The 26,240-nt window shown below is 40.2% G+C and overlaps 5 protein-coding genes across 6 annotated transcripts in view; 2 read left to right on the forward strand and 3 right to left on the reverse strand.

The window, feature by feature from the left end:
* Window positions 1–26,240, reverse strand: part of LOC126927234 (A disintegrin and metalloproteinase with thrombospondin motifs 3-like) — a 112,417-nt gene that overhangs the window by 83,281 nt on the left and 2,896 nt on the right. The window lies entirely within an intron of this gene.
* Window positions 1–26,240, reverse strand: part of LOC126927216 (uncharacterized) — a 111,492-nt gene that overhangs the window by 78,776 nt on the left and 6,476 nt on the right. The gene's annotated exons all lie outside the window — the stretch shown is intronic.
* The window catches only part of LOC126927227 (uncharacterized), a 92,716-nt gene that overhangs the window by 65,791 nt on the left and 685 nt on the right, over window positions 1–26,240 (reverse strand). The gene's annotated exons all lie outside the window — the stretch shown is intronic.
* Window positions 1,024–24,382, forward strand: LOC126927222 (uncharacterized). 2 transcript variants are annotated; one of them, XM_050743502.1, is made up of 3 exons: window positions 1,024–2,016; window positions 7,043–7,291; window positions 24,183–24,382. In XM_050743502.1, the coding sequence occupies exons 1-3, from the start codon at window positions 1,888–1,890 to the stop codon at window positions 24,291–24,293; spliced, it is 489 nt and encodes a 162-aa protein (XP_050599459.1). In that variant the 5' UTR covers window positions 1,024–1,887; the 3' UTR covers window positions 24,294–24,382. The 2 variants fall into 2 exon arrangements, with proteins under 2 accessions (XP_050599459.1, XP_050599460.1); XM_050743503.1 differs by lacking the exon at window positions 24,183–24,382 and adding an exon at window positions 7,364–7,564.
* LOC126927210 (CREB-binding protein-like) lies at window positions 7,777–12,004 on the forward strand. The gene is made up of 7 exons (XM_050743484.1): window positions 7,777–7,956; window positions 8,035–8,154; window positions 8,236–8,537; window positions 8,858–9,268; window positions 9,356–9,668; window positions 9,759–10,173; window positions 10,267–12,004. Exons 1-7 carry the CDS (start codon window positions 7,792–7,794, stop codon window positions 10,740–10,742), a joined length of 2,202 nt encoding a protein of 733 aa, XP_050599441.1. The 5' UTR covers window positions 7,777–7,791; the 3' UTR covers window positions 10,743–12,004.

Below are 26,240 nucleotides of genomic sequence, written 5' to 3' on the forward strand. Positions count from 1 at the left end.
ACAATGTAGTTATTGATTTTGAAGAACGTTCCATAAAATATTGAGTTACTTAAGCTGCTTATATTTTGATTTTTGAAAATAAGCAAACGCGTATTGTTTATCATTTTATTGTTAACTTATTTATTCCATCTTTTCTATTATTCGTTATTTAATATTAAAAATTACACTTATTTTCTTAAAGTTGATTCATATAATTATCATGCTTTCTTTTATGAATTAATTGAATGTTAACGCGTCGCGTAATTTATAAGTATTAAGAAAAATCGTTTATTCGAGTACATTATTCACCTGGTGTAATGTCACTCTATTAAGAAGCACGAAAGAATATATTCTTGTTCGATTTATCACGAAAAATAAAATCTTGCACGTGTGTACAAGCTGTTGGTTTCATCCAAAAACTACGACGCATGGGATAGAGAAACAGATATATATGCAAATGCACGTAATATATAAGAGAAAAACGTATGTACGAGTCCATAAATCGAAGTACGAACTGAAGAGGGAAATTTAAATTTTATCGAAAATTCTACTTCTAATCGACGTCTGCGTAAGATACGAGGACTAGCTGTTGGCGAGATACGGAAGCAATTTGTAGGTTCGATTTTAACGTCTAATAACTTCCAATGGCTGTCTGATATCCGCACGGTAACATTTCCAACGAAATAACGAGAGCGATTCGCAAAAGAAAATATCGACTCGCAACATTCGTTCTGGGCACGTGCTGCGTGAGCGCGTCTGCGTAATCCGTTTTTAACGGGCGAAAAAGTCAGTGTTATTGCTAAAACGAACGTACTAGGAAAAAAGTAGCGAAGCGTAGAACTTTAAAAATAAAACAACATTTTTCCACGTTATATTCCTTCTGATATTTACGAAGCCTTCGTGTGCCAAAAGAATCTGACATTCTAATGTGACAATAAACAGGAAATCTTTTAAGCAAAAAGAAGAAAAAAAAAATACATATATCTCGAGTTCTCAGTGGGATTAGGGGCGTGTAACGAATCTTCATTTAGATTAACCATTGTTGTTATACGATATGCATGATATTTACTGGTACCGATATGATTACAGTACCGATATGGTACAGAGTTTGACAAGTAACCGTGGCAATTAGATACTCGAGATGCCAATGACAATGATCTTAGGTTCAATAACGAATCCACGGTCAAAGGGATAACAAATACGTCTTCTTCCAAAGTCTAAGTCGTACTGAGCTTACTTGTCCACAATTCAAGTGTAACTCAACTTACTTGTCTACGATATAAGTAGAACTCAACTTACTTGTCTACAGTATAAGTAGAACTCCCTCAGTCCAAATGGAACTGCACTTATATACTCGTCTCTGTACCCCTCGGGTCAACTATATTTTTAAGGAGATCTATACAATTACTCCATAGCTTTGTTAGGTAAAAACGTCCATGCCATGACCGTGGCTACGTTTAGCGACCAGTTGTGTCACTTCGAGCCCAAGCCTACTGTCATAAATCTCGGGTAAACATAGTCGGATTAAATCATAAACAACTACTTCTGAGTTTTATTATTTAAGTGCAGCTATAATAAAAAGTCTAGACTAAAGTATTGGGGGTCTTCCCAAAAATTCCAAAAGAAAGGCCCCGATGTCCTTTTATCTCCAACATGTATATAGGAGAAATAAAATAGTATAGTAATTTTTTAATTGCACACTAAATTAGTATTAAATTCCATACGATATTTTCAAAGATCTTGTATCTTTGAATCTATCAGATTTGTTTTTAGATACAAAAGAAAATTAATAAAAATGTGACTTATTTTTATTCATTCTTTTGTACTGTTCGATCGTTCTCCACTATGATACGGTTTCAACGAAGAAACGTTTTATTTATGTTCAAGTGAGAATTTACCTAAATCAAGATGAGAAGCCCGAATGTGAATGTGACGGCAAACTATGGCGAGCTTCAAATCGTCATAGAGGAAAGCACATCGGGCGAAGAGGAAGAGGAAGGGCGAAGGAACGAGTCGCCTCCGCGTGGCATGGATAATGTATGTTTTTTTTTCTTTTTATTTATTAGAATATTTACAATCAATTCTCGTTGAGAATTTTCAGTAACTTAGTTTGGCGTGATACAATGACATGGATTATAATAGTTTTATATTGTTGGTTCTAGTAGAAACTAAGGATTTAATCTAGAGGGTATTTTCTTTTTAGTCTGCGGATCTGGTCCGTCGTGTCCAGTAGTTGGGTGACTAGTGGGTTGTGGTGGTTGTTGACTCTTGTGTTATATCTGCTTCTGAACTTGTGTATTTCATCTTTGACTGTAGGTATCTTGAGGTCGCGGTGGATTGTTTCGTTGGTAACATACCAGGGTGCATTTAATAGGGATCTTAGCGTTTTCGATTGGAAGCGTTGGAGTATTTCAATGTTGGAATTACTTGCTGTTCCCCATAGTTGGATTCCGTAGGTCCAGACAGGTTTTATTACGGCCTTGTAGAGGGTTATTTTGTTCTGTATGTTTAGTTTGGAGCGTCGGCCCGTGAGCCAATAGAATTTTCTTAGTTTTTCCTTTAATTGCTTTGATTTCTCTGAGATATGTTTTTTCCAAGTTAGCCTCCTGTCCAGGGTCATGCCCAGGTATTTTACGGAGTCCTTGCTTGGGATTATTGTGTTGTTAATGGTGACCTGGGGGCAGGTTTGTTTTCGGAGCGTGAAGGTTACATGAGAGGATTTTTTTTCGTTTATTTTGAAGCCCCATTTTTGGAACCACTTTTCCATGGTGTCGAGACTTCGCTGGAGAGTGGATGAGGCAATTGTCGGGTCTGCGTGGGTAGCTAATAGTGCTGTATCGTCGGCAAATGTTGCTATTGTTACCTCGTTTGATATAGGTAAGTCGGCAGTGTAGATGGAGAACAGTAGGGGTCCGAGGACACTACCTTGGGGTATGCCGGATTCTATTGGGAATGTTACGGAAGAGGCGCCTAGGCATTTAACTATGAATTGTCTGTTGGTTAGGTAGGATTTTAAGATGGAGTAGTATGGATGGGGTAGGATTTTTTTAAGCTTGTAGAGTAGCCCTTCATGCCATACTTTATCGAATGCCTGTTGGATGTCTAGGAATACGGCTGAGCAGTATTTTTTCTTTTCAAGGGTTTGGCTGATCATGTGGATTATGCAGTGGATTTGCTCTACTGTTGAGTGTTGTTTTCGGAAGCCGATTTGGTGGTCTGGGAGTGTTTTCAATTCTTCTAGGAGTGGGAGGAGACGATTCCTGAGCATTCTCTCGAATAGTTTAGACAGGGTAGGTAAAAGACTGATTGGGCGATAGGAGGTGGTTTCATATTTTGGTTTACCGGGTTTAGGGATGAGGGTGATTAGTGAGATTTTCCAAGCCTTGGAAAAGTGTTGAAGGCGGAGGATAGCGTTAAAGATTGATGCGACGAGTGCAATCCCTTTTATGGGAAGTTCCTTGATTGCTTTATTTCCTATTAGGTCGTGACCTGCTGCTTTCTTGGGGTTTGGCCGACTGATTGCTTGTATAATCTCTGCAGAAGTGATGGGCTCAATAGGAGGGGACATTTGGAAGGGAGTGTGCAGGTATTCGGTAACGTCTGCAGCAGCTACGGAGGAATGGAGTTTGAATACTTCAGACAAGTGTTTGGCAAATAGGTTGGCTTTTTCTATAAGGCTACGCGCCCATCCGCCTTGCGGGCGGCGGATTGGAGGTATTATTTGTGGGGGGCGCGTGAGTTTCCTGGAGGCCTTCCATAGTGAGTAGTTGGAGTCGGCTGTGGGGGACAAGCTGGCGAGATATTTGTGAAAACAGTCATTATTGTAGTTTTTTATGGTTTTGGATAGTTTTCTAGTTGCGTTGTTTAGTTTGCGTTTGTCCTCCGGTGTTCTATGGGTCTGCCATACTCTTCTTAGTCTACGTTTTTCTGCTATTTTTTTTAATATGTACTGGGGATATTCGTGTTTGCTGATGGACGTTATTGCCGGTGTGGAGAAGCGGATAGCGTTTATTATGCTCGTGTTTAGGTATTCCGTGGCTGCTTCGATTTCTTCGTTGGCTTTTAGTGAAGTTGAGGCTGAAGTTGTGTGTGTGAAGATTTCTCTAAAGAGCTGCCAGTTGGTGTGTTGGTTATGAATGGAGCCATTAGGTGTATTCTCGATGATAGTTGAACTGACTGTTACTATCACGGGGGAATGATCAGAGGAGAGATCAGCCGAGGAATTGATTTGGACGTGTCTTGACGAGATATTTTTAGTTATGATGAAATCAAGGAGATCGGGTATTTTGTTTGTGTCGGTGGGCCAGTGCGTGGGTTCGTATGTGGTAAGGTAGTTGAGGTTATTGGTTATTATGCTGTTGAGGAGGTTTTTACCTCTTACTGTAACTAGTCTGCTGCCCCATTGGGTGTGTTTGGCGTTGTAGTCTCCTCCGGCTATGAATCTATTGCCCAGGGTGTCCAGGAAGTTGTCGAAGTCTTCTTTGGCGATGGAGTGTCTGGGAGGGCAGTATACAGCTGAAGTGGTGATTGTACCATGACAGTCTTCTATTGCTACGTTTGTTGCTTGGAGGTAGTCTTTCTGGAATGGTGGAAGTTCGTAGTGCTTGATGTTTGATTTGATTATTATTCCGGTGCCGCCGTGGGCCTTTCCGCTGGGGTGTTGTGTGTGGTAGAAGTTGTAGCCGTGTATTTTGACGTAGTTTTTGTCGGTGAAGTGGGTTTCGGATATGAGCATCACATCGATTTGCTGTTGTTTTAAGAATAGTTCTAGTTCAAATTTGTGCTGAGCTAGACCGTTGGCGTTCCACAGAGCTATTCGCATTGGTTTTATTTTGCTTCTGTGCGTATGAATTTGTCCATGAAGAGTGTGAGTAGTGACAGCAAGTTGTTAATTTGCTCAGTTTGCTTCTCGATAAGTTTTTCGAGTCTGGTAAAGTTGTCTGTGTTTTGTGGGGTGGGAATTCTATTTTCTGTGTGTACAATGTGTGTTTTCGAGTTGTTTACGTTTCCTTGCGTTGCCTGCGCATAGGATACTGTTGGTGTAGTGAGTTTTTGGGGTTTAGGTTCTTGTATGGTTATGTCCTTGGGTCTCAGTTTTGGATACACTATATTATGTAGTGTTTGTAGGCTGAGCATCCTTTGTAGTTCGCAGGATGCTCTCCTTGACAGTGGATACACTTGGCGGGGGTTTCCGGGGATTTAGTGCATTGGTCAGTGGGGTGATTACCTGCACATTTTACGCACCGGAAGTTGTGATTGCAGTATTTCTGCCTGTGGCCGTACCTTTGGCACCTCTTGCATTGTATTATTTCTTTCTTTACAAGAGGTGGCTCGAACTTAACTATGGAGTTCATCAGCCGATTGATATTGTAGATTTCTTTATTGTTTGTTTTTTGTTTTAGGTCTATAAAAAATAAGGATAGTGGGTTTTTTGTGATTCTATGCCTAATGTTACTGATGTTAGTTACTTCGTGGCCGTGATTTGACAATTCGCATTTTAGTTCGTCTAGATCGACTGAGTGATGGATATTGCGTAGCACCACTCGAAATGGTCTTTCTTGTTTGAGCTGGTATGTGTGGAATTTAGCGTTTAACGTTTTTAATAGCTTGGTTAACTTTCTATAGGCGTCTGGGTGGGTCGGCAGTATTTTCACGTGGTTGTTGTTAATCTTTAACTTGTAGTCCTCTTTGCTGATGTCTTTTTCGATAGTCTTAATCATTGACTGTATGTCGATTACGTCGTTGATGAATATCGGTGGGGGAGGGGGAATTCTTTGAGTATGGAGATTATTTACCTTTTCGGTTGTAATCATGGAGTCTTCCGTGGACTCCAGTATTGAAAATCTATTGTAGGTGGTCACCTGGCTGGCTGATGGTTTAGTTTGACTCTTGTTTACATTTGTCTTGGTTGGTTCGAGCTTTCGTTTTTTCGTGTGATGGTCGTTTACCAGGATAGATGTGTTGCCCTCTTGCCACGGGGGAGGAAAAATGGCGGTGTTATAATTTAGCTCCGGGGAGCCTGTTGGGAATGATAGAGCCATCATCGAGCTAGTTAATTCAGTGTGAAAGAACTAGTCGAGAGGCTGTTAACCCCTGGCTAGGTTAGTTGGATTCGCTTTCGACAGATGGGCGTCACGTGGAATTTTGTGAACTTCACAGGGCACTGGACACACGTCTGCACGTCTCGGCACTCAGCAGCAACTGGATGGTCACGTGCTGCTTTGTGAACATTGCCGGGCACTGGACACACGTCTGCACGCCTCGGCACTCACGAACGAACCGAATAATGTATGTGATAATGTATTTTTAGTGTATCCTGTTAGCTTAACAAAACATAACGTTGTTCAACGTTTGCATAATATATTTAAAGAAAAAGATTGATCGTACTTTCTGATCTGAAAAAATAGCTCTGTTTATACATTATACATTATACATGTGTATGGGAATTAACTAGTGTCTATATAGTTTCACACTGACAAAATAGTTTCGAGTTACTTAAAAATAGTTGCTTGATTCAAGCAACTGTACGCGTTAACAAAATAGTTTCAAGTAACTTGAAAATAGTTGCTTGATTCAGGTAACTTGACCAATCTGAATCATCATAAAAACTTGGAAGGATATTTCAAGCAAAATTACAGATTCACATTGGTAAAATAATAGGTTCACATTGACAAAATGGTTTCGAATTGCTTGAATTCAAATCGTTTGACGAAGCAACATGACTAATCTGAATAGTTTAATTGTCATCTTTATCCAAGACTCGCATAGTCAATCGAGCCATTCGGAAATCACATTGACCAACTCCAAAATTGAAAAGTAGAGAAAAGTAATTACAAGTATCGCAAGTGGTGAGACAATATGCGATAAAAATGAAAAGATGAGCGTGGCGTTAAGCTCTAAGGAACTAGAGGTTTTGTGAGAATCAATCGTGTACTTGGACGATGAAATTGCGAAATTGTGAGATTGTCCAAAGATGAAGTTGGTCAATTTGACTTTCGCCAGGCTCGATCGTCACTACGACAGTTCTCGCGTATCGAAACTATCTTGATGTTTGTGTGGACAGGTGAGACGAATGAGCGATCGTCGCGGAGAAGGATCGGGACATTCGGTCGTTACGATGGAAGCAGAGCTACCGACTTTGTTTCGCCGTCGCGAATCAGTCGCCTGTTTTCCTTTTGGAGGCGTGACTAGAATATTACCAACTCGGCGAGACCCAGCGTCCAGAATGTCCGCACCACCGAGCGGTAGAAGAAATACGCACTATCTTCGGTTGGACATTATGGACGACATCGCATACCTAAGAGCGAGGGAGGTAAGGATCTTTCGTTTATTTTTGTTGAAGTGATCACCACTTCTAGGAAAACTCCACATCTGGTCTTTTTAGCTTTCTCAAGCGCTGAAGCCATCGACAGCATATAGACAAAGGAATAGCAGGGAGGCAGACCCAATACGGTAGACAGGCGACGTTGGCTTCGGGGTTCTCAGTCATAAAGTAACACTGCTAGCGTGCGGATCTGGACCAGCTCAAATTGTATTCCTGTATTTCATTATTAAGTCAAATATATACTTTGTATCTTACACTTTATCCACACGTTTTTCTCTCTTCTCAACAGGTTATGGGCCCAGGGCCATATATAATATAATGGGATGTAATATTAGCAGTAAGTATTTAGGATTAATTTATATTTATTATTTTTTTTAATAATCGAATCGTATTCTTACGTTTGAAAATAATGCACGTTTTAGCCTATTCAAGATCCTGATCCAGTTATTAATTGTGACCTTATGGATGGCCGCGATGCTTTCCTTACAATGGCTAGAGAAAGACATTATGAATTCTTTTCCTTAAGGCGCGCGAAATTTAGTTCTATGTCTATGCTATACGAATTGCACAATCAAGGTCAAGACAAGTTTGTCTATACTTGCAATAATTGTAAGAGCCATGTAGAAACAAGATATCATTGTACGGTTTGTGATGTAAGTATTAAAACAATCATCTGTAAACATGTATCATCCAATTTTCAAACAATCTAATGTTATTATTTATTATGCTAGGATTTTGATCTGTGTATAAGCTGTAAAGAAAAAGACGGTCATCCTCATCATATGGAAAAACTTGGTTTAGATTTGGATGATGGTTCATCGCCGGCCGATGCTAAACAAGCTAATCCACAGGTAAAAATATATTTTTATTAACTGAATATATTAATAATTTTGCTATGAATATTTATAATAAATATTTTTATTTTATAATAGGAGGCGCGTAAACTTTCAATTCAAAGATGTATTCAATCGTTGGTGCACGCGTGCCAATGTAGAGATGCTAACTGTCGTTTAACAAGTTGTCAAAAGATGAAGAGAGTAGTAACGCATACTAAAGTTTGCAAACGAAAAACGAACGGTGGCTGTCCAATCTGTAAACAATTAATAGCGTTGTGCTGTTATCATGCTAAACACTGCCAAGAGACTAAATGTCTTGTTCCATTCTGTTCGAACATCAAACATAAGCTGAAACAACAACAGCTTCAACAGCGGCTACAGCAAGCGCAGTTGTTAAGGTAAATACGTCAGTAGTAGTGGTAGTGGTAGTAGTAGTAGTAGTAGTAGTAGTAGTAGTAGCAGTAGCAGTAGTAGTAGTAGTAGTAGTAGTAGTAGTAGTAGTAATAGTAGTATTAGTAGTAATAGTAGTATTAGTAGTAATAGTAATAATAATAATAATAATAATAATAATAATAATAATAATAATAATAATAATAATAATAATAATAATAATAACAACAGCAGCAACGTTAGAATAATAATTTCCAAAGATAACTAGGTGTATGTATATCCTATGTATATAAGTTAGGTGTATATCTTTCTTTTTAATGTGTTTCAGGAGACGAATGGCTGCAATGAATAGCAGACCCACAGGTCCAGTGGGAGCGATGCAATCCGGACAACAGAGTTCAAATGTTACTATGACCACAGGTGTTGCTATGAAACCAGGTGTCAGTCCTACCAATTTACCTTCGCCACATCAACCTGGAATAGGATTGAAACCTGAAACTCAAACGCCACCTGCTCACGTTCTCCAAGTTGTTAAGCAAGTACAAGAAGAAGCTGCACGGCAACAAGTACCGCATGGTTATGGTAAAGTAACGCCAGGTGGTGGAGTTGGTGCTGGAGTTGGCGTAGGAGGACAAACAGGTGGCGTAATGCCACCACCTCCTATGCAACGTCCAATGCCTGTACAAATGCCAAATCCTGGCGGTACACATCTTATTCCAATGGATCAATGGACAGCAAGGTGAGTTATTGAATATAATAATTAAAATACCGTACACATATATGTATATAAAAAGAGGTATTAAAGCTACACCTTTATTTACAGTAGGTATCAGCCAAGTGCACTGATGCAACAGAATCCTGGTTTGAGACAGCAAACGCCGCAACAGTTAATGCAACAGCAGCAACAACATCAAGGGCTGCCAGCAATAGCTATGGGAGGACAGATGCCTAGGCAAGCTGGAGTTCTCGGTGGTCCGGTTAATCAAGTTGGTCCTCAAACTCAAAGCAACATGCACAAGCATGTATTGCAGCAACTTATGCAAACTCTAAAGAATCCCCATACTCCTGAACAACAAAACCAAATACTTCAAATACTCAAAAGCAATCCACCGATTATGGCTGCTTTTATCAAACAACGGGTATGACGATTAATTTCTTCTATATTATTTGTCTGCTGACATTTTCGATTTTAATAATTTCTATTACCATATAATTTTTTAAATTAATAGGCACTCGCTCTAAATCAACAACAAAGTGGTCAATACGGTGGAGGAGTGGGCGGACCTTTGGGTCCTAATCAGCCGCAGCAACAACCTGCTCTGCAGCATATAATGTCTCAGCAGCAGCAGCAGCACCACCACCACCACCACCAACAACAACAACAACAGCAAGGCAGAATGCAAATACAGGCAATGCTAAATCAACAGCAGCAACAACAGCAGCAACAGCAGCAACCTGTTCAACAGCAACCACCACAATGGTATAAACAGCAAATGCTAGTATTGCAAAGGCACCAGCACCCGTCGCAGCAGCAACAACACCCGCAGCAGCAGCAACAGCAGCAGCAACAACAACAACAACAATTTACACAACCACCAGCACCGCCTTACGGTCAACAGCGACATATAAGGCCGCCCCTTCTCGGTAAGAATTATTTAATTCTGGAGAAAACGAGATTCGTCGAGCCGCTTGGTTCGTGGTCTAACGCTTGCCACGATTCCGCGTATTCTTCTCCAGGTTATGGTGGCTTTAGCGAACAAGGATACGGTCAACCTGGCTTAAAACCAACACCACCTCCGGTACCTTCTCCGCAAGGTGTGATGGGGCCTCCAGGGATTTCTGTACAGCAACAATTAATGCAGTCCGTTCGATCTCCACCGCCAATTCGTTCTCCTCAACCAAATCCTTCCCCACGACCGGTTCCTTCTCCACGTAATCAGCCAGTTCCTTCTCCTCGATCAGGGCCGGTGCCATCGCCTCATCACCATCCACCTCATGGTACACCAACACATTCACCGGCTCATGAACTCGGTGGGCCAAGTGAAATGATGCTTTCGCAGCTGAGTGGTGGAACTGGTGCACCGACTGGTCACCCGGGTACCATGCCACATCATCCATCTCCAGTTCCACCACCCACTAGTGGCACAGACTCGAGTGAAGTGACGCCCATGACGCCACAAGATCAACTTTCAAAATTTGTCGAAGGATTGTAGTGACTATTAGTGAAGTCGGTTAACACGAGTGACTATGTTAGTGGGCGAACGATGATCTTGCATCGTATGTCAACCGTTTAGAAAGAACGGTCGCTGTTCCACCTCTCTGTCATGAGAACAGAGAGAGTAACTTCCATCCGTTCTGCGTTCCTAGCTTCGTGGAGATCAGGTACAACTACTTACGTCCGGTACACTGACCAAGTGCTGATGTTCAGAGACGGGTCAGAGTACCACTGGTGCGACCAAATTAATCCCGGATGACGCGTTTCCTTTTTCTATCTCCGAGTTAAGGTGCAGGAGCGATACAGCGTGTTGTGGTGCTGCTTAGATGCTCCGCGAAGATTCTACAGCTGGCTCAATGGACATTTGAACTTACGTTATTGTATTCTCGTATCTCAACCTCGGCTCCCCAATTGCGAACCAGTGGAACGACGAGAAACAATTAATTTGAAACTATACACACATGAAATCAAGAGAGACTATTAATACTTTATCCCCTAATACACATACATATACAAAAGAAACACACACTATGTCTCTGCCCAAACTTTTATTCCCCTTACACATGACTTTTTCATCTATATCACCTTCCCTCGCTGCTGCTCGTGCAGGCTGAGTGAAATCGTACAAATGTGTTGTGTATACTTAACGTTAATTAATAATTAATAGTTCAAATATTATTAGCGTAGCGATTATATGCAGTTATTATATACCACTATTATTATTATCGTGACAAGATGCAAAGTATATAACAAGAAAAAAAAACGAACTATATGAAAATGGAAAGATATTGAAAAAGAAATCAACAACATTGTATGTAAGGAAGGGAGAAAAGAATTTAGTGGAAAGTTAAGTAATGTTAACTTAGGTTAATTTGTTATTAAGAGATCGCAACGGTTGCCGAAGGTTGTGCCGAAACCTTAGCACCATTAAATTTTATGGATCATTCTGAAATTAACCTTCAAAATAATCTGCTAAATTGTCCTATGGGAAAGAAACCTAATAACAGGACAGGCGAGACAACGCGGATTAACGGTGTCGCAACCAAAAAGTAGAAATTCACAAGCTTACTAATGGGAGGATTTATAAATCGTGTTAATTTTGACAACAAAAGTTTTTCAAACCGAGGGTCCAACATGTACAGTTCAATCAAAATATGTAGCTACGAAGCGTAATCGAAAAGGACCCTCGCATGAAAATCGTTCTGTACATACTATACTATTATTACGATAATAATAACGATTATTATTAATTTCCCTGTCTATTATGAATTTATTATTATTATTATTATTGCTATTATATATAATTCTTATTGATTCTTAATTATTATAATTACTATTATTACTCTACTACTACTACTATTATTATTAATAATATTATTTTTATTATTATTCTTCTTATTATTATTACCATTATTACTATTAATATTATCACGAAAGAAAAATTCAAAACATATAAGTATAGTGTTAATATTCGGGAAAAAAGCGAGAAAGGGATCCACACACACGCGTTATAATTATAATAGGATATCTCTGTGCACGATAAACCCGAGAAAAGGAAATACAAATACAGATACAAGTACACATACATACCGAAGTATGTGACTATGCCAGTGCTGTATCATAGTAAACTGTAAGTGTAACTTTTCCTCTCTCTTTTTTCTTCGATACCTATTTAAATGACTAGTTGGTAACGAATGATGCGTGAAGGTGTACTTCTGAAGTCCGTTTCGTCGGATATTTTTTAAATACACGATGTACAATGTAGCCACCATGTAACCAAGCTATAACCGATTTAATCATAATCAGAATCATTAATGGCACATGCAACCGGTGTAAGATTCATATTTAAACGTGGCGTTTCCGTCGACGAAAGCGCAGTCCGATTCGAAACAAAAAGCCAGAGAAATCATGACCCGTTTGAGAGACACGTTACCTCTTGAAAAATGTATTTGACTCATTCTGATACATTTATCATCAGATATATCTATATACATATAACATCGTACATTTCCATTTGTCTTATATACATCGGTACCCTTTGAATTCGTTATAAAAGAAGGCAATAAGCATTTTTCTTTTTTTTTTATAAAAATAAAGAAAGAATCTAACGAACGATTGGCGAATGTTTTTTGCCTTGAAAATTTTAATCGCGGGGTTGGACGGGGGTAAGTTTAACGAGAATGGTTCGTTTAAGATAACCGGTTTTCTTTCACTCAATTAAGTTCCAAATTCGAAAGATCGCTTTTTGTTATTTTTAGACTATTTTAAATTCTTTTATAAATCGGTTAATGTGAATCGTCAATCGATTCCGAAACATTCCTTTTGTTATGTATTCTCTTTCTCGCCCTTTCTTTCCTCCATCCACCGGTTTTTCTCTACGTCCTTCGTCCCTCGGACTAGTTTTATAGAAAGAACGTCGTAGATTCGTCTTTCCAAGATCGTCATATAAAAGGACAAAAAGAAAGAGAAAAAAAGATAATTATGTAGAATTATGTGATAGCAGTTAAATCGAGCGGGTCAACTATAAATCGGTTGAGAAACAAATCTTGTCGTGCGTCTGAAATTTCTAAAAGTGAGATGAAAACGATAAGAAACAGAGTAATACAAAGAACAAAAAATAACAATCTACGAAATGCGGATGGTTATCGACTGTAGATTTAAGTAAACGATTTTACTAGTAAAAAGAATAAACGTAACGACGAAGACCCAAAAGTATTTGGCTTAGTATGGCTGTGTTTAGGGCAGTGTTGTAAATCTGAAAGTGGTATACCTTTTTTGGTAGTAAACTCTTTAAGAGCGAACAATCGAACGCTATTGTGTACCAATCCGACGATCGCGATCTACACGAGTCATTTTATCGTTTGATTTTATTAATAATTAATTACTAACGAAGATGACACAATTGCTAAGAATCGGCGTTCATTTGCGAACGAATCGTAAAAATACGATATGTGATGGGTGTGTGTGTGTGCAACAGATATAAAGAAAAATGAGTTTTCTCTTTCTGAAGATAGTTCGAGCACATAATTGCGAGTGTAAAAATGGGTCTTAGTGTGTTCGAATATTTACAATCAATTCTCGTTGAGAATTTTCAGTAACTTAGTTTGGCGTGATACAATGACATGGATTATAATAGTTTTATATTGTTGATTTTAGTAGGACTAATGGTTTAATCTAGTGGGTATTTTCTTTTTAGTCTGCGGATCTGGTCCGTCGTGTCCAGTAGTTGGGTGACTAGTGGGTTGTGGTGGTTGTTGACTCTTGTGCTATATCTGCTTCTGAACTTGTGTATTTCATCTTTGACTGTAGGTATCTTGAGGTCTCGGTGGATTGTTTCGTTCGTAACATACCAGGGTGCATTTAATAGGGATCTTAGCGTTTTCGATTGGAAGCGTTGGAGTATTTCAATGGTGGAGTTACTTGCTGTTCCCCATAGTTGGATTCCGTAGGTCCAGACAGGTTTTATTACGGCCTTGTAGAGGGTTATTTTGTTCTGTATGTTTAGTTTGGAGCGTCGGCCCGTGAGCCAATAGAATTTTCTTAGTTTTTCCTTTAGTTGCTTTGTTTTTTCGGAGATATGTTTTTCCCAGGTTAGCCTCCTGTCCAGGGTCATGCCCAGGTATCTTACGGAGTCCTTGCTTGGGATTATTGTGTTGTTAATGGTGACCTGGGGACAGGTTTGTTTTCGGAGCGTGAAGGTTACATGGGAGGATTTTTTTTCGTTTATTTTAAAACCCCATTTTTGGAACAACTTTTCCATGGAGTCGAGACTTCGCTGGAGAGTGGATGAGGCAATTGCTGGGTCTGCGTGGGTAGCTAATAGTGCTGTGTCGTCCGCAAATGTTGCTATTGTTACCTCGTTTGATATGGGTAAGTCGGCAGTGTAGATGGAGAATAGTAGGGGTCCGAGGACACTACCTTGCGGTATGCCGGATTTTATTGGGAATGTTGCGGAAGTGGCGCCTAGACATTTAACTATGAATTGTCTGTTGGTTAGGTAGGATTTTAAGATGGAGTAGTATGGGTGGGGTAGGATTTTTTTAAGCTTGTAGAGTAGCCCTTCATGCCATACTTTATCGAATGCCTGTTGGATGTCTAGGAATACGGCTGAGCAGTATTTTTTCATTTCAAGGGTTTGGCTGATTATGTGGGTTATGCGGTGGATTTGCTCTACTGTTGAGTGTTGTTTTCGGAAGCCGAATTGGTGATCTGGGAGAGTCTTCAATTCTTCTAGGAGTGGAAGGAGACGATTCGTGAGCATCCTCTCGAATAGTTTAGACAGGGTAGGTAAGAGACTGATTGGGCGATAGGAGCTGGTTTCATATATTGGTTTACCGGGTTTGGGGATGAGGGTGATTAGTGAGATTTTCCACGCCTTAGGAAAGTGTTCAAGGCGGAGGATGGCGTTAAAGATTGATGCGATGAGTGCAATCCCTTTTATGGGAAGTTCCTTGATTGCTTTATTTCCTATTTGGTCGTGACCTGCTGCTTTCTTGGGGTTTAGGCGACTGATTGCTTCTATGATCTCTGCAGAAGTGAAAGGTTGAATAGGAGGGGACATTTGGAAGGGAGTGTGCAGGTATTCGGTGACGTCCGCTGCGGCTATGGAGGAATGGGGTTGGAATACTTCAGTCAAATGTTTGGCAAATAGGTTGGCTTTTTCTATAGGGCTACGCGCCCATCCACCCTGCGGGCGGCGGATTGGAGGTATTATTTGTGGGGGGCGCGTGAGTTTCCTGGAGGCTTTCCATAGTGAGTAGTTTGAGTCGGCTGTGGGGGACAAGCTGGCGAGATATTTGTGAAAACGGTCATTATTGTAGTTCTTTATGGTTTTGGATAGTTTTCTAGTTGCGTTGTTTAGTTTGCGTTTGTCCTCCGGTGTTCTATGGGTCTGCCATATCCTTCTTAGTCTACGTTTTTCTGCTATTTTTTTTAGTATGTACTGGGGGTATTCGTGGTTGCTGGTGGACGTTTTTGCCGGTGTGGAGACGCGGATAGCGTTTATTATGCTCGCATTTAGGTATTCCGTGGCTGCTTCGATTTCATCATTGGTTTTTAGTGAGGTTGAGGCTGAAGTTGTGTGGGTAAAGACTTCTCTAAAGAGCTGCCAGTTGGTGTGTTGGTTATGAATGGAGCCATTAGGTGTATTCTCGATGATAGTTGAACTGACTGTTACTATCACGGGGGAATGATCAGAGGAGAGATCAGCCGAGGAATTGATTTGGACGTGTCTTGACGAGATATTTTTAGTTATGAAGAAATCAAGGAGATCGGGTATTTTGTTTGTGTCGGTGGGCCAGTGTGTGGGTTCGTACGTGGTAAGGTAGTTGAGGTTGTTGGTTAATATGCTGTTGAGGAGGTTTTTGCCTCTTACTGTAACCAGTCTGCTGCCCCATTGGGTGTGTTTAGCGTTGTAGTCTCCTCCGGCTATGAATTTGCTGGCCAGGGTGTCCAGGAAGTGGTCAAAGTCTTCTTTGGCGATGGAGTGTCTGGGAGGGCAGTATACAGCTGAGGTGGTGATTGTACCATGACAGTCTTCTATTGCTACGTTTGTTGCTTGGAGGTAGTCTTTCTGGAATGGTTGAAGTTCGTAGTGCTTGATGTTTGACTTGATTATGATTCCGGTGTCGCCGTGAGCCTTTCCGCTGGGGTGTTGGGTGTGGTAGAAGTTGTAGCCGTGTATTTTGAGGTAGTTTTTGTCGGTGAAGTGGGTTTCGGATATGAGCATCACATCGATTTGCTGTTGTTTTAAGAATAGTTCTAGTTCGGCTTTGTGCTGAGCTAGACCGTTGGCGTTCCACAGAGCTATTCGCATTGGTTTTATTTTGCTTCTGTGCTTATGAATTTGTCCATGAAGCGTGTGAGTAGTGACAGCAAGTTGTTAATTTGCTCAGTTTGCTTCTCGATAAGTTTTTCGAGTCTGGTAAAGTTGTCCGTGCTTGGTGGGGTGGGAATTCTATTTTCTGTGTGTACACTGTGTGTTTTCGAGTTGTATGCGTTTCCTTGCGTTGCCTGCGCATAGGATACTGTTGGTGTGGTGAGTTTTTGGGGTTTAGGTTCTTGTATGTTTATGTCCTTGGGTCTCAGTTTTGGATACTTTATATTATGTAGCGATTTGTAGGCTGAGCATCCTTTGTAGTTCGCAGGATGCTCTCCTTGACAGTGGATACACTTGGCGGGGGTTTCCGGGGATTTAGTGCATTGGTCAGTGGGGTGATTACCTGCACATTTTACGCACCGGAAGTTGTGATTGCAGTATTTCTGCGTGTGGCCGTACCTTTGGCACCTCTTGCATTGTATTATTTCTTTCTTTACAAGAGGTGGCTCGAACTTAACTATGGAGTTCATCAGCCGATTGATATTGTAGATTTCTTTATTGTTTGTTTTTTGTTTTAGGTCTATAAAAAATAAGGATAGTGGGTTTTTTGTGATTCTATGCCTAATGTTACTGATGTTAGTTACTTCGTGGCCGTGATTTGACAGTTCGCATTTTAGTTCGTCTAGATCGACTGAGTGATGGATATTGCGCAGCACCACTCGAAATGGTCTTTCTTGTTTGAGCTGGTATGTGTGGAATTTGGCGTTTAACGTTTTTAATAGCTTGGTTAACTTTCTATAGGCGTCTGGGTGGGACGGCAGTATTTTCACTTGGTTGTTGTTAATCTTTAGCTTGTAGTCTTCTTTGCTGATGTCTTTTTCGATAGTTTTAATCATTGACTGTATGTCGATTACGTCGTTAATGAATATCGGTGGGGGAGGGGGAATTCTTTGAGTATGGAGATTATTTACCTCTTCGGTTGTAATCATGGAATCTTCCGTGGACTCCAGAATTGAGAATCTATTGTAGGTAGTCACTTGGCTGGCTGATGGTTTGGTTTGAATCTTGTTTACATTTGTCTTGGTCGGTTCGAGCTTTCGTTTTTTCGTGTGGTGGTCATTTACCAGGATAGTTGCGTTGCCCTCTTGCCACGGGGGAGGAAACATGGCGGTGTTATAATTTTGCTCCGGGGAGCCTGTTGGAAATGATAGAGCCATCATCGAGCTAGTTAGTTCAGTGTGAAAGAACTAGTCGAGAGGCTGTTAACCCCTGGCTAGGTTAGTTGGATTTGCTTTCGTCAGCTGGGCGTCACGTGGAGTTTTGTGAACTTCACAGGGCACTGGACACACGTCTGCACGTCTCGGCACTCAGCAGCAACTGGATGGTAGTTGCTATTTTGTGGACTTTGCCGGGCACGTCTGCACGCCTCGGCGCTCACGAACGAACTCTATATACATATTGTACACACATATACAGGTACACGTGATACACGTGTAACGATATTACAATATTACATTATATTATACTACAGGATGGGAGGGGATTGACTGGGAGGGGAGGGGAGGGGTGTTCTGTGGGATTAGTATAGTATTCGTATATCTATTTACATATTTACATATTTACACTTAATTCAGTGGGCGTTGCCGTTTTGTGGCTATTTATCTTGTTGTTTTTTGTTATGGGTTCCGTATCCACCAATATTTTTTTGTGTTTTTTCTGTGTTTGTCTTCTGTATCCTTTTGGGGGAGGGCCATGTTGTATCTCCACCTAGTGTCTGCAGTACGGCTATCTAGGTTTTCCTCGTATTGAATAGATTTCATTCCTATTTTCCTTTGCATATGATAAATTATGGGTATGTTGTTTTGGTCTTGGAGACAGTTTCTTTCGTCTAGGTATATAAAGGCTTCGGGGGGGATGTAGCCTGTTAACAGAGTGATTTTGAAGTATGCGTCGTTTGGGTATAAGCAGCCGAAGATTAGGCTGTTTTCTTTGATCTTCGCGGCTTGCGAGAAGTGATTTCTCGTTAGTTTTAGGATGTGACAGTCGATGCGGTGGATGTTGGCTAAGTCGTATATTTTTTTGTTTTTTACGTATTTTCTGTATCCGCTGTGTTCAGATCTGTAAATGCTCAGGCAAGCTCTGATGCATTTTCTTTCAAATATGCGAATTTTTTCCATTATTGACGCTGGTATGTTGTACCATATTGGACAGCCGTAGGTTATAATGGGTCTTATTAGCGATTGGTAGCACATGATTTTTACTTTGCTATCGAGAAGTCTGGAATAAAACAGCCTTTTTGTATTCCAAAAAGCTTTGCTGGCTTTGGAGAGTTGGATTTCGATATGTTGCTTGTAATTTAGTTTTTCATCTATGTTTATTCCTAGGTATTTTACGCAATTTTTGTGTGGTATGAGGTTCTCTTCGTTTGCTTTTTCTTTTAGGCGGAATTTCCTGATTTGTTCCCTTTCTGCTGGGCCGATTTTGCTTGTCATGGGTCTGAATAGTATGGTTTCGCATTTGCTTGCGTTAATTTTTAGTTTCCATGTATGATAGTAATCGCTGATTTTGTTAAAGAGTTCTTGCAGTTCTGTTCTTATCGTTTTGGTTTTGCGGCCTGTTACGTAGATGATTAGGTCATCCGCGAAGGCTATGGAGCGTTTATGTGTGGATGCGTTGAGGTTAAAGAGGTTTAGTAAGTCGTTATTGTAGATGCTGAAGAGTAGCGGGGAATTTACTGTTCCTTGTTGCAGGCCGTTCTCTATGGAGAATTCTTTGCTTGAAGTGTGCGAGCCGTCGGTCATTATGAACGTTTTGTTTGTTATCATGTCCCATACTATTTTGATTAGGTATTCGGGGAAGTTCTTTTTAATTATTTTATAAATGAGCCCTGGGATCCAGACGGTGTCGAAGGCTTTTTCGATGTCTATTAGGCAGGCGGCTACTCGTTGATTTGCGTTAAGTGCCCAGCAGATATCCGACGTAAGTTTGTTTATTGCGTGGATTGTGGAGTGTTTGTGGCGGAAGCCGAATTGGTTTTCCGGGATTATCTTATTTTTTGAGCAGAAGGCTGCTAGGGGGTTGTTTATGATCATTTCGTATACTTTGCTTATGTTGGGGAGGAGGCTTATGGGTCGCAGGTTTCCAGGTGATGAGCCGTCTTTATTTTTTTCTTTGTAATGGCTATGAGTTTGGCTTTTTTCCATTTTTGGGGGAAGTACGTGTTGTTCAGTGCGTTATTAAACAGTACTGTGTAGTACCATTTTATTTTGTTTGGTAGGCGTTTGAGCGAGATGTTTGGAATGCCATCGAAGCCGGCGGATTTTTTGTTGTTTAGCGTGGAGAAGATTGTACTTAGTTGATTGAAGTTTGTAAAGTAGTTTATTTCTGGGTCGGGCTGTTTGGGGTCGTCCGATGTGTTTTCGTTTGAGAATGTGCAGACTGTTTTGTTTAGCGCTATGTCTTGTTTTATTTTATTTTTTAGTATGTTTGTTTCGGCGATGATAATTCTGTTTAATTGTTCTCGGCCCATGTGTTCGTTTTGTGTGTGAGTTTTGGCGAAGTGGGTGCCGATAATGTCTAGTTTTTCCGTTGTTTTTGATATTATGAAGTTGCCCTCTGTGTCTTTGTTGGTGTTGTGTATCTCGATGCCTGCTTCTTGGATGAGGGAGGCTTTTTCTGGAGGCAGTTTGAGGGGCGGGATGGAGTTTTGTTCCTTTGGTCTGAAAATTTGATTTATCTGCGGGAACTTGCTAGCAGAGTCTTTTTGGAGATATTTTTTATTTTATTTGTCCAGTATTGATTTATAGAGTTTGCGAATTCTTGTTTTAGTTGTGATTTTATTTCGTGTAGCAGGTACTTTAGGAATTCTATGTCTTCTCTTTTGTCGTAAGAGTAGTTGTGTCTTAGGTTGTTTAATTTCGATAGTATGTAACTTTTATCTCGTTGTAGTTTTTTTATTTTATAGTTTATATATGGCTCGCAGGAGTCTTTTTTTTTAAATGTCGGTACGGATTCTTGTATATGTTTTTCTATTTCGTCTATGAACGAGTCGATTTGTCTGTCTGTTAGGTTGACATTGTTGTAGATTTTTAGGTCGCAGTTCTGTTCGAGCAGGTTTTGGAACTTTTTCCAGTATGTCTTTTTATAGTTGAACCTGGGTGTTTCGGTCTGCGTTTCGAGTGTTAGGTAGTCGGATGTGTTTTTGCTTATCTGAAATACTATGGCGTTATGGTCGCTGTCGTAGTCTATGGTTTTGAGAGTGTTATTTGGTCGTAAGTTTTGGAATTTTATTCGGGCGTCTGCTAGGCATATGTCTAGGTAGGAGCGTCCTTTTGGGTAAGAGGGTAGCTCGGAGCCATAGAGGTTTGTTTTGTAGAAAATGCTTTTATTGTCTAGCCAGGTTCTGACGGAGTTTCCTCTCGTGTTGTTTGTTTCGCTTTTCCAGCTGGTATGTTTAGCGTTAAGGTCACCGGCTATTATGTAGTAGTTTTCCTGTTTGTCGAGCTGTAAAAGTTGGAAGAGATCGTCGAATTCGTCGTTAAATTGATTCTGGTTTCCGTGGGCTGCGTAGGCTGCGGAGATAAATAAGTTTTCCTTATTGTTTATTTTTATTTTTATGATCGTCGTCTCTAGGATTTTGAATTTTGTTATTTTGTCGTTTTGTATTGTTTTGAACTTCAGGGGGTTTTTTATGAGGATTGCCGTTCCTCCTCCTTGGGTAGCGTTTGGTCTGTCGTGTCTTATTATAGAGTAGTTTTTGTATTGCACTTTATGTCTATAGTTCAGTTTGGTTTCTGAGATAAGTACTATGTCGGGGGTTTCTTTCTTAATTAGTGTTAGCATGCTGTATCTTTTTTGGTTTGAGATTAGTGAGTTGGCGTTTATTGAGATGATTTTCAGATGTTTAACTTTTATCTGGTTTATTTTTTGCTGTGATTGGTGGACGGGTGGGTTTTGGCTAATCTTCGTCTATATTTTCGATGATGTTGAAGATGGAATCGATTCTTTCTTCATGTGTATTTAGTGCTTTTTTTATTTCGTTTAGTTGTGTTTGTTGTTCGCTTAGAGCTTTTAGAATGCTTTTTTTGAAGTCTTCAATGACATTTATTATGCTTATTCGGGGTGAGTCTATTGTTGGGTTGGGGTTTTGTTTGACTTGTGCCGCTATGTTTGTTACTTGTGGGCTTGTCTCGTTTATACTTGTTCTTTGTTTTACTATGTCCGCGAATTTTAGCTCGGGGACGTACTTACGGCTTATTTTGGCGATTCTTTCGGCTTTTGCTGTTTTTGCTTTGATGATTTTTTCATTAATCTTTTTGGGTAATTCGACGAGTTTTGGGCATCCTTTGTATGATGCAGGATGTCCGTAGTTTTTGCAGTTTACACAGTAGATTTTTTCTTTGCTTATTGCTGCTTCTTTTTTTATTTTGCACTCGCCTGGCCCGTGCGGTTCAGTGCATTTTACACAGCGATAGTTTAGATTACAGTTTTGTGCTGTGTGGCCTATTCGCTGGCATTTGTAGCACTGCGTGATATCGTTTTTTTAAATTTTTTCCCATGCTATTTTTAGATAGTTAAGTCTGTTTATTTTTAGTAGGTTCCCAATGTTGCTATCGGGGGAGACTTGAATTATATAGATTGGGAGCAATGTGTTGTTCTCCCTTGATTTTCTTGTTGTGAATCGAGTCACTTTGGTGAAATTAACTTCTTCTATTTTCAGGGCTTTTAGGTCTTCTAGTATTTCCGCTTCTGTGTAGCTGTTTCCTAGCCCTTTTAGTAGGTACGTGTGGGGTTTTTGAGATTTTGGGGTATATGTGAAATAGGCCGTGTTGGCTGCGGTCAGTATTTTTTTTGCATTCGCGTAGTCATTTATGTTTTGAAGATAAAGCACGTGCTTACCTGAATGGATTCTTTTGATATGGAAATTCTTGATTTTGAGGGAATTTTCCATGAGTGCTATTGTGTCTTTTGGGTCTTGTAATGTTATGTTGATGGGGGGTGGCCTGGCCCCATTTGCTGATGTGGGGGGGTCTGCCTGGTCTTCAGCGGGGTGGCTGGGTGGCAGGCCCTTATGAGTTTGGTTTTTCAGTAATGTTGAAGGATGTGGTGTTGTTTTTTTTTGGCGGAGCGGCGGGGGGGGGGTGCTTGTCCGGACGGTATAGCTTTTGCTTGTGGTTATTGGTGACGTGTCCGGGGGAGTGGGCTGTCTGGTTGCCTTTTCCCTTAATACGTCGTTTTTTTTTTAATGTTTTCGATAATGGTTTCATGCGGTTGCGGTGTGCAGGGGTCTTGGGCTTGGAGGGCTTCGAATCTGTTTTTTAATGTGATTGCCATTGGTTGAGGTTGTGGGCTTCTTTTTTGTTTCATATTTTCGTTTTTATCGTCGTGCTCTTCTTGTGAGTCGCTTTCTTCTCCTTTTAAATTTTCTTGTTTTGTGTTTATTTTGTTCCTGGTTACCAGGTTTGGGGGCGGATTGAGTTTCCGCGTCTTTTGTGTAGCAGTTCTTATGCTGCTATCTTTAATTATTTGTTGTTTTTCTATTTTTCTTTTGATTCCTTTTTTTGACGAGCTTATGGCGGGTTCTGCCTCCTTGGTTTCGATTTCATTCCTTTCTTCTTCTATTTTTAAATTGTTTGTAGAGAGGTTGATGTTATCATTATTTTTTCACTGTTTAGCACTCTTTTTGTTTTTCTTTTTTTTTTTTTTGCTCTCTCACTGTCTACTGTGCACTGTATAGCTTGCCGCGCTCACTGTTAGGGCCTACGCCTGTTTATCCCTTAGGGCCGAGAGGTCCGACCTGCTCGGAGGATTACGGTCAACTGAGAGTATGTACGTATGAAAGTGCAGAGAGTGAAACTGAAAAACAACCTTTTATAACTAGCGAGAATGTGAGACAATTGAGAGATAGAGATAAGATCAAGCGAACCGATTTTTATGGTAACCCAGTAACGTACGTAGCGAAAAAATTACCAGTGGATTTTAACGAAACGATGAGATCCGAAAAGAAAGAAATTATGTGGCTAAAGAAAATATTTCTCGAATGCAAAATAGAGATATTTAAGTATACGCTATGTGTAGATAATACTAGTGTCGTAAAATTAATTAAGAATCTTGAATTCCATCAAAGAAGTAAGCATATTGATATAAGATACCACTTTTTGCGAGATTTATACAATAGAGGCGAAATTGATGTAACATATGTAACAAGCGAAGAGCAACTGGCAGATATATGTACAAAAGCGTTGCCAAAACCAAGATTTGAATATTTAAGACAAAAGTTAGGTTTGAAAAATAAAAAAGATGTTAAGAGGTAATTGCTTATAGAGATGTAGAGTTTTTAGGGAGGGTGTCGAAGTGACTATCACTTCTAATATAAAAAAAAAACTCTACATGATCTGTTTAGTCTTCTCGTAGTTTTTTTAGTAATAAATTAATTTGAATGGAAAAGAGAAAGGCAGTTGGCAAATGTATTTGTGAAGACATTGACAAAATCAAGGTTCAGATATTTACGACGAGAGTTAGAAAATATTCAGATATAATTGTTTGTTGGGATGTAGAGTTTTAGGGAGGGTGTTGAAGTGGTCACCACTTCTAGGAAAACTCCACATTTGGTCTTTTTAGCTTTCTCAAGCGCTGAAGCCATCGACAGCATATAAACAAAGAATAGCAGGGAGGCAGACCATAAACGGTAGACAGGCGACGTTGGCTTCGGGGTTCTCAGTCATAAAGTAACACTGCTAGCGTGCGGATCTGGACCAGCTCAAATTGTATTCCTGTATTTCATTATTAAGTCAAATATATACTTTGTATCTTACACTTTATCCACGCGTTTTTCTCTCTTTATATACTGAATAACCTCAACAATTTTAGCCGCTCTATCTCCGCTAGTTTGCAGACTAAGAAGAACCGAGTTTAAAGTTGACGAACTTCTATACGATCGTGCGAAGTTAAGATTTGAAAGAACCAAATATTCGTTGCTCTCCAGGTATACAATTTTCATCGTATTATTTATTATTTTATTCTTTGTAACTTATAATTATTTACACATCATATCGTTCTTTATAACAATGTACGCATACGTGGATTCATCAATTACTTTTTTTTCTTCTTTTTTAGGTGGAGTTAGAACAATTATTAATTAGGCGAGAATTAACAGTTAAAATTACGGACGAATCGAGTCGCTATGGTTTTCATTCCTTGTTCGTCAGGAGCCTCGCTAAGGAAGCACGTCTTCGTCGGTGAAGCTTATAGCATGGTCGCGAAGAAGCTTATTTTTCAATTGGAATCATAAATTATTAAGCAATAACATAGAAATTTGCTTCATCCCGCGCTCAATCGCCAGGGACGTGTCGTAAACTAGGTATCTCCGCAGGGTAATTTGGAATTATATTACAGCGGTACAAGTTGCCGAACTTCCTCACCCGCACAGATATCGTGATCTTCTCGGAAAACTAACATCTCGTGTTAGTTCAAGTAGCGTCCCATCTTTGCCAGTAGAAGGCGCGCCAAGAGCACGTGAAAGGTTGGTCATGACACTCGCGGCATTCACACCTCGAACACAGAAAAAGATACTTGTTAACGTTCAAGCGGTTCAGATATTGTTCAATTTTCGCGCGACACAAACGTTGTTCAAACTTGGAACGCTACAGGCATTTTTCAACTCTGTTACGAGGAAACTTATACATATTCATTGAAGACATACGAAAGAATACGCGCTGTATTCGTTATCATGCGTTTTTTTTTATTAGAGTTCAGACTTTTATGGATCGTCATTATTGGAACAGCAAGCGTTCAGTTCTGTTCTTCCCTACGTACTCATAATCTTGGCTGATAACCGCCATTCGCTATATACATCGTTGCTATCGACGTCAAAGGATTAACACAGTCAAATACACAATCCATACAATCCGATTTGATTGATTTTAGATCTTGCATCAAACAGATCTCTATATAAACAGATAATTTCTGATTCTAAACATTTGTATCGCTTCTTCTTCCGCTTTGAAATCCTCTACAAACGCCTTTTATAGTCGTTCAACTTTTCAGCTCACAGAAAAGAACATTACGCGTATTCCTAGCAATCGCCCAAAGACTCGAACGTGTGCTTCGATAAAGCTCGCTTAACTTTCATCGACACATCGATAACTTTGCGTTCCAAGATGTTATTACGCCCTAGAATCCCTAACATAATTTTAGAACCAGAATTTCTGTGCAAAACAATTCCATCGCTTTGTCACGCTTAACGGCTCAATCATCGAAACATGTATCATAACGCACGAATTATGATAAAAAAGAAACTGTCTTTCGAATAAAAGCAATCCGTTTGCCAGGTGCGCTTAAGGATGTACAGGACGTCGACGGAGCAAGTGTACGAAATACAGCCGCTGGAGGGTAACAGTTCCGCTCAACGTTACACTCAACAGCCGAAACAACGATTCTCTGAAATGCCTACTCCGTCGGTTTCGCCGACGTCTTCTCTCCGAAAGCGCGTCTCGGAACTGCCAAGAGCCGCGAGTGCATCCGTTTCCGGTGCTGCGGGCATTGTCTGCTCTAATACGGATCTGATATCGATCCTAAGCTCGTTAGCGTCTTCCGCGACGGAAATCAACCGATGCGGCGAGGAAGCGCCGAGTTCGCGGGACGATAGCAAATCAAACTGGCCCGGAAAAACGACCGAAC

Source organism: Bombus affinis, unplaced genomic scaffold, assembly GCF_024516045.1.
Source record: "Bombus affinis isolate iyBomAffi1 unplaced genomic scaffold, iyBomAffi1.2 ctg00000080.1, whole genome shotgun sequence".
NCBI classification, from domain to species: Eukaryota; Metazoa; Arthropoda; class Insecta; order Hymenoptera; family Apidae; genus Bombus; species Bombus affinis.

Coding starts and splice junctions, on each gene's coding strand:
- LOC126927222 (XM_050743502.1), top strand. CDS start 1,888: ATGAGAAGCCCGAATGTGAATGTGACGGCAAACTATGGCGAGCTTCAA. Junction 2,017..7,042: donor CTCCGCGTGGCATGGATAAT/GTATGTTTTTTT, acceptor TTGTGTGGACAG/GTGAGACGAATGAGCGATCG. Junction 7,292..24,182: donor CATACCTAAGAGCGAGGGAG/GTAAGGATCTTT, acceptor TGGTCTTTTTAG/CTTTCTCAAGCGCTGAAGCC.
- LOC126927210 (XM_050743484.1), top strand. CDS start 7,792: ATGGCTAGAGAAAGACATTATGAATTCTTTTCCTTAAGGCGCGCGAAA. Junction 8,155..8,235: donor CTAAACAAGCTAATCCACAG/GTAAAAATATAT, acceptor ATTTTATAATAG/GAGGCGCGTAAACTTTCAAT. Junction 10,174..10,266: donor TATAAGGCCGCCCCTTCTCG/GTAAGAATTATT, acceptor ATTCTTCTCCAG/GTTATGGTGGCTTTAGCGAA.